The following is a 13,765-nucleotide window of genomic DNA, read 5'->3' as shown; positions in this document are numbered from 1 at the left end:
GAACATGAGGAAAAACTTTTTCACTGTGAGGGTGACAGAGCACTGGMACAGGTTGCCCAGAGAGGTGGTGGAGTCTCCTTCTCTGGAGATATTCAAAACGCGCCTGGATGCAATCCTGTGCAACGTGCTCTAGGTGACCCTGCTTGAGCAGGGGGGTTGGACTAGATGATCTCCAGAGGTCCCTTCCAACCTCAGCGATTCTGTGATTCTGTGATTTGCACACACAGGCTGGAACTCCATCTCCAGCCACAATGTGCTGTTGAAGATGCAAACTGATCCCCAGCTCACAATCTGCAAGTTGGTCATGCCGACACCTCTGACATATAGGGGCAGGCAGGTCACTTACAGACATGGTGCATCCTAAGTGGGTGTGAAGCAGAGAAGTTGGAGTGCATGAAGAAAGATGCAAGAAGTGAATACAAACTCTCCGTAGTGTTATTTTGTCAAAGGTTTTACAACTTTGTTGACCAGCCTTGAATATTATCTCCCAGCCAAGGGGCAACTGGGAGACAAGGGGGAACTGCCAGCTGTCATTCAACCCTTGCTGAACCCATGAATCTTTGTTCCTTCCATAAGGGAACATAAAAAAATCCATAGTCTTTGTTCCTTAGATCTCTTTCCTCTCTTTCCCCCACCTCAGTCAGCTTTATAAATGTCATGAAACATCATTAGCAAGTTCATCGAATTCTTGTTCTCTCATTCCCCTTAGGTAAGTAACAAATTAGGCTCTTTAACGGTTGTAAAGGTCCAGATAGCCAGCTGATGTAAACTGATTTCACTTCAGATGAACTTATGTCTGTTAGCATCCAAAATGCCAGTTTCCTCACTCTGTATTAAAAACAGTAAGCAAACTGCTCTGTATAACTTCTGTTGTTACTATTATCAAAAACAACTATTTATTTTAACTGTTTAACTTCAGTTAAAATACTATGATGAGCGTTTCCAACCTTAAAAACTGCTTCTGGTACTGTAATAAAGAAAGCCAACAATAAAAAAGAAACTCAGAAATCCATCTCACCTGAATGCTCTGAGGTCTAAGTTAAAATATGTGTATATATAATAAAAAACCCCAAGCAACCAGATGTCTTGCTAGTAAAACCACAAAACTGAAGCACAACTTGAAGCATGACAACATCAAGACATTGTTAGAAGTGCAAGCATCTCAAATAATTGTAGATGTAGGCCCTTCCCCAGCTCCCACCACAGTATTTTCATCAGTTGAATTAACAAGTTTCAAAATTTTGTAAATTAGGGCTTTGCCTTAGAGCTGAAAGCAGATACCCACCCAAAACAGCATGGGCCTCACTGAGTCCCAGCAGACAGCTGGGATGCCTCCAAAAAGATGTAGCTACCAGCTGAGGGCCGAGGGCCTGATTTGTAAAGCTTTACAACTCAGTCATCTCCTCTTGTTCACAGTCCTAATATATTTGGGCAGCTTTTTGTAGGACTTGGAACAAGCTTAGAAATTTTGCTGGATCAAGCTCCAAGACTGAACACTGTAAAGGGATCTCTCTGGTTGGGTTCTGACCTGCTGGATTGACTCCAGCAATTGGAGTCCAGTAGTAGGCTTAGGGGTTCATTTGCATAGGGCAGGAGCCCTAAGTCCATCTTTTTATTGTGGATATAACTGAGAGAAACTGAACTATAAAAGTCTTGTAAGAATGACATCAAGAAAAATAAAAGTTCGCTCACAAATGGCATAAACATTACCCACACAGACTTTTTTAAAGTCTGYCATTTATTTAGAAATTGGTGGCAGTGCTGCTGAATATTCTAGGGAAGGTTAATTATGAAATTCTTAGACAGCAGGCTGACTTAACAGAGATCATCACACTGTTGCTACTCCTACGTTCGTCTGGTGATGAAGCCCAAATCAATATGCATTTGTGTATTTAGCAAGCCTGTAGTAGCTGTTCTTTGAAACGTTTGTGCCATGCTGTGGGATGTTTGTATTGAACTGTCTATTGAACAAACTGGTGTAACTAGTATTTTAGAAAAATACCTCAAATTCTAACAGATTAAGAATTAGACTTCTGGGGGGCAGAGGGCTAAAGGATGTGGTGGCTGGGAGTCACATAGCATTTCTGAGAGAATTCCTCTCAGGCTTGCTGTTTGCTTCTGAAGTTTTTTGACTCTTCAGGTAGATGTTGTCAAGTAATTTATTTAGTTTCCTTTTAATTCTGTTGCTCCCTATGAAAGGTCAGTATTTCCAGTTGCTATTTTTTTCAGTTAAGTGATATTTAAAGGGGTGTTTATTTTGCTCTGTAGACAGGTAGAGAGGAAAGAAATCTATCCCATCAAAGTGAGGTGACTATGTTGGTTGTCTGGATTCCCTGCATTCCCTGTAGCTGGTGGAGAGAGAAGGAGGCACCTCTGGGAGGTGACTTAGTCCACTGAAAATCTGAGTCCTCCTCTGGAGTTGCCACTCTGTCTCTGTTGGCCATATAGGAAGCCTGGGAGCTTAGTGTTCCCAGCTGCTTGTCATGCTTTCTTAGAAGTTTCTGCACCATGTAAGGAAAGCGAAATTTTTTGCATGCTTATTGGAACAAGGTAACATCATCTGGCAGAAGCTGGGCCTCCCTGTTCTGTGCAGTGATACTGGGTTGGATACCTTCACATCAGCTCAGTGTACCTAGTTCTATAAATATGCAAGTGGTTAACTGTAAATACCTGCCTTCAGTCACACCTCCAGATGCTTAAGGTTAAGAATGTTTGCCATATCAGAGCAAGAATGATAAGAAATATCATAATGGCAAGTGAAGTGAATAGATAATTAATGCATTACAAGCTTTCTTTAGTGGTTTAGATTTCTCCATTCATATCTGGAATGCTTAAAGTCTTCTGGCTTTGTCCTCTGTAGGGTCACACCAAGATCAATGCCTTCAACTGGGCTAAGGTTCGAAAGCTGAGCTTCAAGAGGAAACGTTTTCTTATCAAGCTACGGCCTGATGTGAATGTAAGTCCTGGTTAGGAATTGATGAATATTGAGGAGAGGTTATTTGGTAAATTTCTACTAACAGATAAAATGTATTTTTTTTATCATCTCGAGAAGATTTTTTTTAATTAATTGCTTAGGTTCACAGTTGATGTGTTAATGCATGTATCAAATTAGCAACCCAGGTGAGCAATCTTAGCAATGGGGATGTAAAATGAATGTCACAGAGTCTTCTTCTGACTGCCTTTCTGGTACTGAGTTGGGGTTCTTAAGCTGTAGTATGCAAACTACCTCAAAATGTTAAGCCCCCTTAACATGTTAATATCTCTGGTTTATCTCTGTCATACTTGGCAATGAAAGCAAGTTTGAGCCATAGCTCAGATATTGCCTGGCAGATCAGTGATGTCTCAAAGGGGGAAGGATAGGGACTACTAAGCCTGGAAGCCAATGAATCAGGAGAAAGCATTTTTTGTAGCATAGCACCTATTTTATCAGTGCATCTCTGTAATGTGTGTTGCTTGCTTGTTCACATTGCGAATGCTTTCTCGTTTTTCAGAGTTCGTTCCAGGACACCCTGGAGTTCCTTATGGCCAGTCGAGATTTTTGCAAGTCTTTCTGGAAGATCTGTGTGGAACATCATGCCTTTTTCAGGCTTTTTGAGGAGCCTAAACCAAAGCCTAAACCTGTTATTTTTTCTAGAGGTTCATCATTTAGGTTCAGGTGAGATCTTCTTTCTTTGTTCCACTTTTCAAATTTGCAGTTTGCTCCTTTATATTTTCCGTTGCATCTTCTCAGCCAGAATAATGCTAAGAAGGCTGTGAGGAAAAAGCCTGCATTCATTTTGTGATAGTCACTGCAAAGTAGCTTTCTGGAGGTAGGATATTAGGTATATTGGTTCCAGCTGTTTTCAGATATCAAAATCCACCTGTGTGCTAAGCAATGCTAGCTAGCAGCAGCACACTCTAGCTCCCCTGTGTTTAGGGAGAGGTCTTTTCTCTGTATCAGAGTAGAGATTTGCATTTTCATTGTGTGGCCCTGTGGTAAACCCATCCCTGTGCGATTAAAAGCAATGTCTTCTCTTTACGCTGAGACCTTCATGCCTACAAAGGATTTATGTATGATGATGATCTATGTTTGGACAAAGTCTACCTGCGAAATTGTCAGAGCTGTAGAAAGGTTTTAATAGCTGGATCAGGTTCTTTTTTGTTATATTAGCAGAAGCCTTATTGTAGATACTGTATTGAGTATGCCAGGAGGGAAAAAAATCCTTTTATTCATGCAGTTTATTTTGTTTGGGAAGCTGATATAAACTGAACAGCCAGAAACACTCTTTGCTGAAATAAAGTGTCTCTACACTAAGCACAGTTCTTGATATACAAATGTAATTTAGTTTAGCATAGGCCTTATTAAACACAATAATGCTGGCATATCATAGCGTCTAGAGTTCAAGTGGTTTTACAGTGTGTATTGGTTCAGATTTTCCAAAACGCAGATGATCTTGGATTATATGCAAAGTCGGAAACTCTAGTAGTCTGATACAAGTACATAGTAGGTATGGTCATCCTAAATGTCTTCCAGCTTTCTGATTCCTGCCTGCAAAATAGATTAGTTAATACGGAAGGACCTATGTTTTGGCTAAACTGTAGTGTAAATTGTTAAGTTACTGCCAGAGTAAATAGAAAAATATAGGTGCATTCAACTTACCTTCTGTTTTGGAGAGCAGGTTTTGACTACATCCCACATTCACTGTGATCTGTATTGAGTAGTTTGGTAACTTTTTCCAAGCCTTGGGGTAATTATTAGGCAAAAGCCTATAATGAATGGGAAAGATTTTGTTATCCGCTGAACATTCTTGAGGTGTGGGTTTGCTTTACTTCTGTCAGTTCCCTTTGGAGTTTATATCTTTGCACAATAGGAAGTGATGGGCTTTCTGACTACTTTTTCATGGCCTATAGCAGAAGGGGAGAGAGTGATCTCCAGCCTAAATCTGCAGAAAAATGTATGTACCTTTAGTTGGTGTCTTTAATACTAGCAACTGAGTCATGAAGTGCATTTCAGCTGTTTTCCCCTTAGTTGCAGGGTTTAGTGAAACCGGGTAAGGCTGATATTTGACTCTCAAAAGGATTCAGGAATGCTTTTTGTTCATGAGAGAAAAATTTAAACCTAGTTTCTCTTTCTGTTATGGTGTGGTCCCCTATAAAGGGCAGGCAGTGGAATTCAGATGGTTCTGAAATGGCATCAAAAGGTATCTCCATAGCAAAAAAGAGGCAACTGACATGCAAAAAGATTTTAAAAAAAAAGGGTTTCTGGCAAGGACAACTTCCTTTTGATGTTGCATGAGTTGCTGCTGATCGCAAGAAATATTTTTCTGGTTGCTGTGACTTTATAGGACATAGCCTATGAACGATGGGTTGTTAGTCTACCCTGCAGGGACCCATAAAGAGTTGCAGACCACATATACATCTGTGATGACCAGGTGATTTATTGTATTAAATGTGATAGACTCATTTTTTCAGAGTGATGGCCTAACTGTGGTTTTCTTCTAGTGGCCGGACTCAGAAGCAAGTCCTTGACTATGTTAAAGAAGGAGGACACAAAAAAGTACAGTTTGAAAGGTGAGAGAAAGCTAAATGAGCTATTCTAATATGTTTTAATCAAAGAAGAGTGGTCTTTTCCAGTTAGTTATATTCTAAGAGCTTGGCACAAGTCTAAGTAAAAAGCCTTTTTTTGCTGGTTTGGCAGTTCATCACTAATGTAATATCCCCTTCATCCTGAATGCTTTGTCAGAAGTTGGTGTAACCTCTATTTTACTTAAAATCAATAGTCTTCAGTGTGTTTTTCAGCAGTGAGCACCCTACCATTGCAGGTAACTTCCTCCCGTATTGACTTGCGCCCTCTTCAGTTGGATGTGATTAATCTATGTCAACAGAAATGAATGTGAATCCTTTTTAAGTAAGCGTGTTCACCTGAGAATAAAAGGGAAGTAACAGAAATGGGTGTAGCCAACCTCAAGGGGGACATCTCCAGGGAAGGCTTCCAACTTGCTAGAGTTCTGTTCAAACTCATCTCGCTCATCATCAACTGAAAATCATGGCCAAAATGTACAGAAGACCCTGACAACAGTTTATGCTTATGACTCATGTTCTGCTTCAGTGCCCTTCCCTTTTCTTACGATGGCATGTTTGCAACGTGTAGTACATTTAGATTTTACATAAAGGAGGAATGTTAATCTGTTTCAGGGGCAAACTTCTATGAAAGCTACTGTTCAGAGCTTTAGTTCTTCAAGGAGATGTTTCTCTTGCTGTCTATTGATGAAAAGCCTGAGATGGCTTCTTACTGTGATTTTCTTTTTTTCCTCAGGAAACACAGCAAGATTCATTCCATCAGGAGTCTGACTGCGCAGCCTGCAGAACAGCATTCGGAGGTGCCAAAACAAGTCAGTGATGTGATGAAACCCTGGATGATGCCTTTTAAGCATTTCTTGTTAGATTACCCTCCACTGATTGGTGTTTTGAAAATCTGGGAGCACAGGTTTTTYTGCTCACTTTCCATTTAACTGGGAGCTCAGGAGCCCCAGGTATAAAAAGTTTTAGCTTCTGCAAGTGAAACAGGTTCATTTCCACTGCAGAAAAAATTGCTTCCAGATGACAAGACAAGCACAAACAGTGAGCTTGTCTGAGCTGAACTAATGACCATCTAAAAAATTGCAATCCACAGTCTTAATGTTGGGGTCCCAGGTTGTTGCTGGTTGCATCTGAGGAAAAGTTTAATTCTTTTCCTCGATAGATGAGTCTTCATTGCCCCTGACAAGGTGTTTTGTTGTGTTAACCAGAGTGGAGGAATATTTCCTCAAGAATAATTGCAGCTGTGAACTTTTAAGCCATTATCTTTGGTAGATACCAAATGCAAAATGTATTTGTCTTATGTTAATAGCTGTTATGTGTTAGGAGTTGCTGCATCCAGTAGCCTGATGCAGATGAGGCTGCTGTGACTCCATATTCCCAGGTCAGCCAGTAGTGAGGCTGAGCACGTATTCCCAGTCGGTGCGCGCGTGTGCACACACACACACACACATACACACACAATACATATATACACATGGCTGGCCACACAGATTGACACAGAAAACACAGCACTCATGCAAACACAAACAACACCAACGGCCTTATCCTGTTCCATTCTCTGGTTAATCAGGGTGAAAATCCGATAGTGGAAAGTGTGTGTGTGTGTGTGTGTGTGTGTATATATATATATATATATATATATATATATATATACATATACACACACAATATGAATCCCTCCAGTAGCTGGGCTTAGACACTCAGGCTATACAGTAGCTGGTCCCTGGATCCTCAGGTCCCTCAAGTTGCTGGAAGCTGGACATAAGAGCCCCTGAGGCCTGGAGCCCCCCTCCAGTTGCTGGTACTCAGATCTAAACACACACACACACACTCACACTCTCTGGGTGTCTCCAGTAGCTAGTCTTAGATATCCGGTCTACCCAGTAACTGGCCCCTGGATCCCCTGGTTTCCTAGTTGCCTTGTGCATGGAGAAACGCAAATGCAAAGCAGTCTCACCAGCAGCTGGCCTGGACCTCCTGTCCCCTCCAGTAGCCAAATCTCAGACTCGTCTGGTATTTCCAGTATCTGGCCCAGACTTATGGCTGTTCCCATACTTGGCTCCCAAGTCAGTCCTACTCAACAACTAGTCTGGCTTGATGTTCACTAGCAATTACACACTGACACACACAACCACACAGTACACATACACTCCGGTCTCTCCAGTTCCTGGCCTCTCCCATCGGCTTGTCATGGTGGGTTTCACACCATGGGCTGATGGCTCACCTGGGACAGCTCTGGTAAGAGCTGAGTCAGGGTGCTCCGTTTCTCTGACTGGGTTACTGGGGGTTCTTCTACCTGTCGCCATTCCTCTGTGCTCCTTTATGTTCATGGAGGTGAGCCTTTAATCACATAACCTTACATTATATAGAGCTTAAATGGCAGGTGCAAGCTACCAAGCTAATGTATTTGAGAATGCTGCCAGCACTTTTGCCTTCCCTGTATTGCTTCCTTTAGACATGCTCCAGCTCTCTCATTCCTGCAAATCCAGGAAACTCAGAGAATTCTGCTACAAATTCAGCCCATTTCAGATATCTTCCAGGATTTTATAACTGCTAAGACAAGCTCAAGAGGAGAGAGTAAAGCTGTCAGTCAGATGCTGGCATTTCTGTTTGCTGAAAAGCCAACCAGGAATGAGTGGCAGGTACACTCCAGTGGTTGAATGCTGGGCTGTTCTGAAGCCCACACAGGGCCCTTTGGGCTTTTTTAGTGTACGCAAGGAGGCTGTGCAGAATTTATCTCGTATATTTATCTTTCCTGCCCCTCCAGCTTCTCAGAGTAATGCAAACAGGTTGATGTTCAGTGGTGATGGTAGCCTTAGGGCATGGAACCATCTCAAATACCCCTTTTTATATATCACTGCATTCTGCATCCCTTATCTTCCTTTTGCTTAGCTTATGTATTTTCCCCCATTATCTGTTCTTCAAGATCAGAGACCTGGGTTGTTTTTCTTTTAATTCATTTTGAAGCTTGGGTTACTACCTTTGGTTTCAAGAGATTCCTATGTTGCTGCAAGATGCAGTGCAAAATGCTGGTGCGTTATTACACATAGCCTTTTCCCTCTGACTCCCTTCCCTTCCACCCTGCTCCTCTCTCACCCCTCCCTCCCACCTTGTCTCCCCTTTGCCTTCCCTCCTTTATCTTTCCAGAGCTCTAGCTTTGCCTTTGGAGATGACAGTGATGCCACGGCAGTGCAGAGCTGCCAGCAAGGGAAGGAATTGAAAGCTTCAACAGAAGACACTGGACAGCGCAGGAGCCCTTCTTTGAAGAAGAGCCCAAAGGAAGGCAGAAAGGTGGATGGAGCAGTGGTGTCAACGGTGGAGGAAGAGGAGGAGCCTGCTAAGGACAGGATGCAGCAGAACAGACCTCAGTCACAGCAACCAAGCACAGGTCCAGCTTCCAGGGCTGCTCATGGCAGCAGCACCTCCATTCCTTTCATTGACTGCAGTGATGTAGATAGCGAGTATGATCTCCTCAGAGGACAAATAACCCGGTCATATTCCCAAACAAATGACAATTATGAGGGTGATTTGACCAGTGGTGCCTATATTCACTATAGAGATGAAAATCGTAATAGAACTAGGTATAGGGATTCCTCAGCCTCTATAAAGTCTTCCCAGTATCTCTCTGAAGAGTACCTTGATGATAACACAGCTAATCTCTCCTTCTACGTTGGGGGAAGTCCCAGGATGCCAAGGCACAGCTCACTGGTTGATGAACTGTTTAGAGAGCCTGGGAGCCGTAGTCCACTGGCCACTCCATTGCCTCCCAATAGCAAAGGATCAAGTCCTAATATGAGCCTGAGTAGAACTGGCTCTCAGGGTTATGTCTCAGAAAACGGGCATGACTGCAGGGCAAGGACTGGGGAGGAGGACAGCTATGCCAGTAGCTGCCATGACTGTGGCAGATATTCTCCAGGTTCTCAATGGCCTCATGTGCAGAAAATCCCAAATCTTTGCAATAAGTCAGGGACAGACCCGTTTATCCTGAGCCAGATATCCTCAACCCCCGGGCAGGAGTTCAGGTCAGAGAGACACTGCAAAGGAGGCGATATGGCTAAAATGACTTCTCCAGAAGGCAAAATGATGGTCAACGGTATGCCAGCTGGGGGACAGTCAAAGCAAAGCCCTGTCATGCAGTCGTTGTGTGCCAGTAGCATGATGGATCACATGGCTGCAATCCAGATGATGGAGGGCTCCACCAGCAGTGGGACAGAGTCTAGCGATTCCGACTCAGAAATCATTAACCCTTTCACTCACCCTCTGGTGTTCAGAAATCCCATCGTGCTGAGTTCCTCTCCCATGCCTAGAAATAAGTACTCCTTGGGAAGCCTTCAGCTTGAGGAGGAGGTAGAGGAGGATGTGTCTGTTGGCCTCAGTGATGAAGATGGTGTGCAGGTCTTCAGCTGCTAGGGACCAGGGAGTGTGATACCAGTGGATACCGCATTTTCTGGGGCTGGTGAAAAGTGGCTGATGTGTAAAAACTCGGAGCATGGGCTGTTTCAAATGTTATCATCCTGTTGACCAGCCAGAGGAAAGGGGTACTAGAAATACAATAATCAGGATGAGTCTCAGTGAAGTTTAACAGTAATATATCTCCTCTGAAAGGCAGGAGGAGGGGAAAATCATTACTGATTTAGTTACTTTTGTAGTACGTTATGGTTAGGTAGGACTTCATACACACAACTGTTTTTTGTATTAAGTCGCATTTTAGGTATATACTGTAGCTTCTTTGACACTTGACTGGTTATTTTGACAAAACAAAAACAAAATGAACTAGGTACATTGTGCTCTTTTGTGTGAGTCTAGTACAATTTTTTTCTCTTCTGTACAAGGAGAGCTGCTTATGAGTGCCTCAACAAAGTTAGAGAAAAAATTAAACTTACGGCCAAATGCAGGCAGCTTGATATTCAAGACCAAGTCTTGCTGAAACCTTTAACAATGCTGGCAAATCTTTTCATAGCAAGAATGTGTTTGGTCTGCTCATCTTCATAATCTATTTTATAATCCAACTTGATGAAGAGACAAATTAGTCACGTATACAGGAACAATGATAGTATCGGCTTTTATGCAGCAGGTTCAACAGGCCACTTTGGTGAGGGAGATTTTGAAACTCCAAATTCCTGCTCAGGCAAGAAGGAGGAGAAGATGAAAGATGTAATTCAAGTGAAAAAAACTTAGATTGAAACCATTCTAATTGAGAGTGGTATGGGTATGATTTGCAAGGCAATCCTTTCTATCCTTTATCAGTGTGGTATAAAGATTAATTGCAAGAGAGTTGATTTGCCTTTTTTCCCCTCATTCATTCGGTGGTATTATTCACAGAGATATCAAAGTTCTGTCGTGGGTGATTTTTGGTGGGGAGTTTGGAGATGGTAGCTGTTTGATTTTTTTTTTTTCTTTTCTTTGATCATGAAAAATCTTTCTCTGTACAGGATCCAATTAGTCTGTCATAGGCTATTCTTTTTAATAGTGCCACCTCATAAATTTTTCATTCCCAAACAGGGACAAAGAACTATGTAACTAATGCTCATCTAAGCTGATTGTCTTGAGTACTACACATAGAGTAACAAGATTTTGGCATAGGTACAGAAAGACAGAGAGGCTAATTATATGAAAATCTCATTTTCACAGTCTAAAAATATTGGGAATTAAGGCTATATCCTAATCATATCTGATTCTAGTTTCTCTGAGTTGATTAAGAAAATGCAGAGGAAAGGTCTCCTGTATGGAAAGTGTCCTGCATTAATTACAGCTGGGAGACAAGATGTGCTCTTTACCGCTGGCCTTACTTTTATATGTTTTTCTTGTGGGGGAAGAGAACTAAAATTAAGAATTTTAAGTGATGAACAGCAGTGTTGACTGAACAGCAGGTCACTTGCAGTGACCTGAATCATGCAGTAATGATGAATCCACCCACATGAATATTGATGAACCAGTTACAGGACTTTGTAAATCTAGACAATATAAGATTTTCAAGATCATTTTTACAAAAATAAGAAGACAAGAAGTCTTTTTAATTTTTCTAATGCCTTGGTCTATGCACATTTTAACAGAGTTTAATCTGAGTGAAGGATATTTAAGAAGATACCTGTAGTAGTTTAGGCATGTTTTGTTATATACTTTACATTTTTGCAGTAAAATATATCTTTGTGTAAATATAAGTTTTAATCTGATCACCTACTTTAGTGTGTTGATTTTCCTTAAAGGTTAGATACCTCATCTTTAAACAGGAGTGATTATAAGGCATCTCTTTTGACAGTGGTATTTTGGTGACTGGGAACACTGTTCTGTGTTCCTGTAGTTAAAAGCATGAATCTAGAAACAGGGAGATGGATAATGAGGAAGAAGCTTGCTTGTATATAATTCTAAAAGAAGGTGGTTTGTGTTTTGGATTTAGAATAGCTGTAAAATAATTGCCTTGAACTTCTGAATATTTAAGATGAAATATAGGTAGTTGAAGCCTGCATCAGCAGATACTGTGAGCATGGGGAGTGTGTGCATGAGTCTTCTGGGGGGTTTTTGCTGACTGTATAGCAAAAATACCAGTAGTTATATTATACAGTAAAGTAATAGCAATCTGGATACATGCATTAATTGCTTTGGTAGCCAGTAGAATTAGAGCTTAAGTAATGGACTTTCAACAAAGGATTTGCAGTCTTGTTTCTGCTACTTAAGAAAAGTGAATAGATTTCATATTGTTTGCATTTAAGTGAATAGGAAATTTGTAAGTGGTGTTTACTATTTTGCATCCTTTGAAATACTGTTTTCCTGGCCTGCTTTTCTTCTCTCACATGCCTGCAAAGATAATGAATTTATTATTTTACAAGAACAGACCTGCTGGTAGTCGGACTTAGCTTAGCTGCTAATAGTGTCTCAACAGCTTCTTTGTTTTCCTTTTGAATATTATCCTCAAAAACTGGAAAATGAGGATTTTTCTCCAACTGTTTGCTGTCATCTGGCATTTTTCCAGTTTTAAGTGTTTGTAGTTTTAATACATACGGAATTCTTCCAGTCTGAAGAAATAATGTTTGTAAATTACATAGGAAGTCATTTAATTTAGGATGAATCATTTTGCAGCACTCTTATGCCACTGAAGTTCAGTTTAATATCATTAGACAAGCATTTAATTAAAAACAGTCTGTGGGCCAAATTCCTCCACCAGACATGCGGTTCATATCTGGGGGCTTGCCAGGAATGGTAGCAAGAGAGCAGTTTTAAATTGACATTTTCACATAGGATCAGGTCCCTCGGAATTAATTTGTGAATTTGTTTCTGTGGGAGAAATACAGAAAGACCTTGGAGGGAAAAACAGAAACCTTTGGGGTGAGACTACAGATGAGATGGGGGAATTCTTATTATTCTAGTTCACAAAACACACGTGAGAAGAGGAGCCTGTCAGTTTACGTTAATCACTGCTGGCATTGATTAATCCGCATACCCCAGTTAATGGCCCTGGTATAAGCATACTTGGGTCTCAACTCTAGCAGAGGCATTTATAGATCTGGAAAGAGATTTTGTTCTTCCCACCAATTTCTGTAGTTTTTGGGTGCCGCTGATGGTACTTACAAATCACCATTGTAAATCTTTCATTTTTATTCACAAGAATTGCCTTTTAAGTCTCATATTTTTGAAGTGCTTACATATCCTTAGGCAGTTGCTACAAATAGGGAACTGAATCCCAGCAAGATTTAGCAGCTCTGTCTACTCTGAGGGAGTAGTCCTGGAGCCACCCATCTCCTGTCCTCCAGAGGACTTGTGGGAAGCCGGTTCTGGGCTGCCCAGACTGCTTATCACTGTGTTGAACCAACTGTGTCCACGTGCTTGGAGTAAATATAATGTGCAGATGTAATTAGCAAAAATAATTACAATTGCAATTAGATGTAATTAGCAAAAACAATGTGCAGATGTAATTGACAATTTTGTCCACGGGTTTCAGGCGCTCCAGTTCTTTCTCTGCTGTTCCAAGTCCTTGACCATATTCAGTCATCTGCTACAGTGAATAGGAAAAGTCATGTCAAACAGTTTTAAGCTTTCTCCAGCTAACCAGCAGCTCAAATATACTATGTCCTGTTGGGATCTCCTTCTGTAGTTTCTTTACTATCAGCCTTTCCTAGAATCTGGTTTTCCTGGATGATCTAGGCTATAAAATTTGGGAATAAATTTGGCTAGGTGAAGGAAACTTTAATGCTGGTGAGCTGATGCAGGA

The 13,765-nt window shown here is 41.3% G+C and overlaps 1 protein-coding gene across 1 annotated transcript in view; it reads left to right on the top strand.

Annotated features, from left to right (window-relative positions):
• Positions 1-13,765, top strand: part of FARP1 (FERM, ARH/RhoGEF and pleckstrin domain protein 1) — a 178,780-nt gene that overhangs the window by 121,315 nt on the left and 43,700 nt on the right. Inside the window, exons 8-12 of the mRNA XM_026058206.1 lie at positions 2,861-2,956; positions 3,492-3,655; positions 5,482-5,550; positions 6,296-6,371; positions 8,707-8,947. Coding sequence (XP_025913991.1) covers positions 2,861-2,956; positions 3,492-3,655; positions 5,482-5,550; positions 6,296-6,371; positions 8,707-8,947 — 646 coding nt within the window. The remainder of the gene's footprint in view (positions 1-2,860; positions 2,957-3,491; positions 3,656-5,481; positions 5,551-6,295; positions 6,372-8,706; positions 8,948-13,765) is intronic.

Source organism: Apteryx rowi, unplaced genomic scaffold (assembly GCF_003343035.1).
Source record: "Apteryx rowi isolate R43461 unplaced genomic scaffold, aptRow1 scaffold_144, whole genome shotgun sequence".
NCBI lineage: Eukaryota > Metazoa > Chordata > Aves > Apterygiformes > Apterygidae > Apteryx > Apteryx rowi.
Note: the sequence above shows the minus strand (reverse complement) of the source record. Positions and strands in the feature narration are given on the sequence as shown.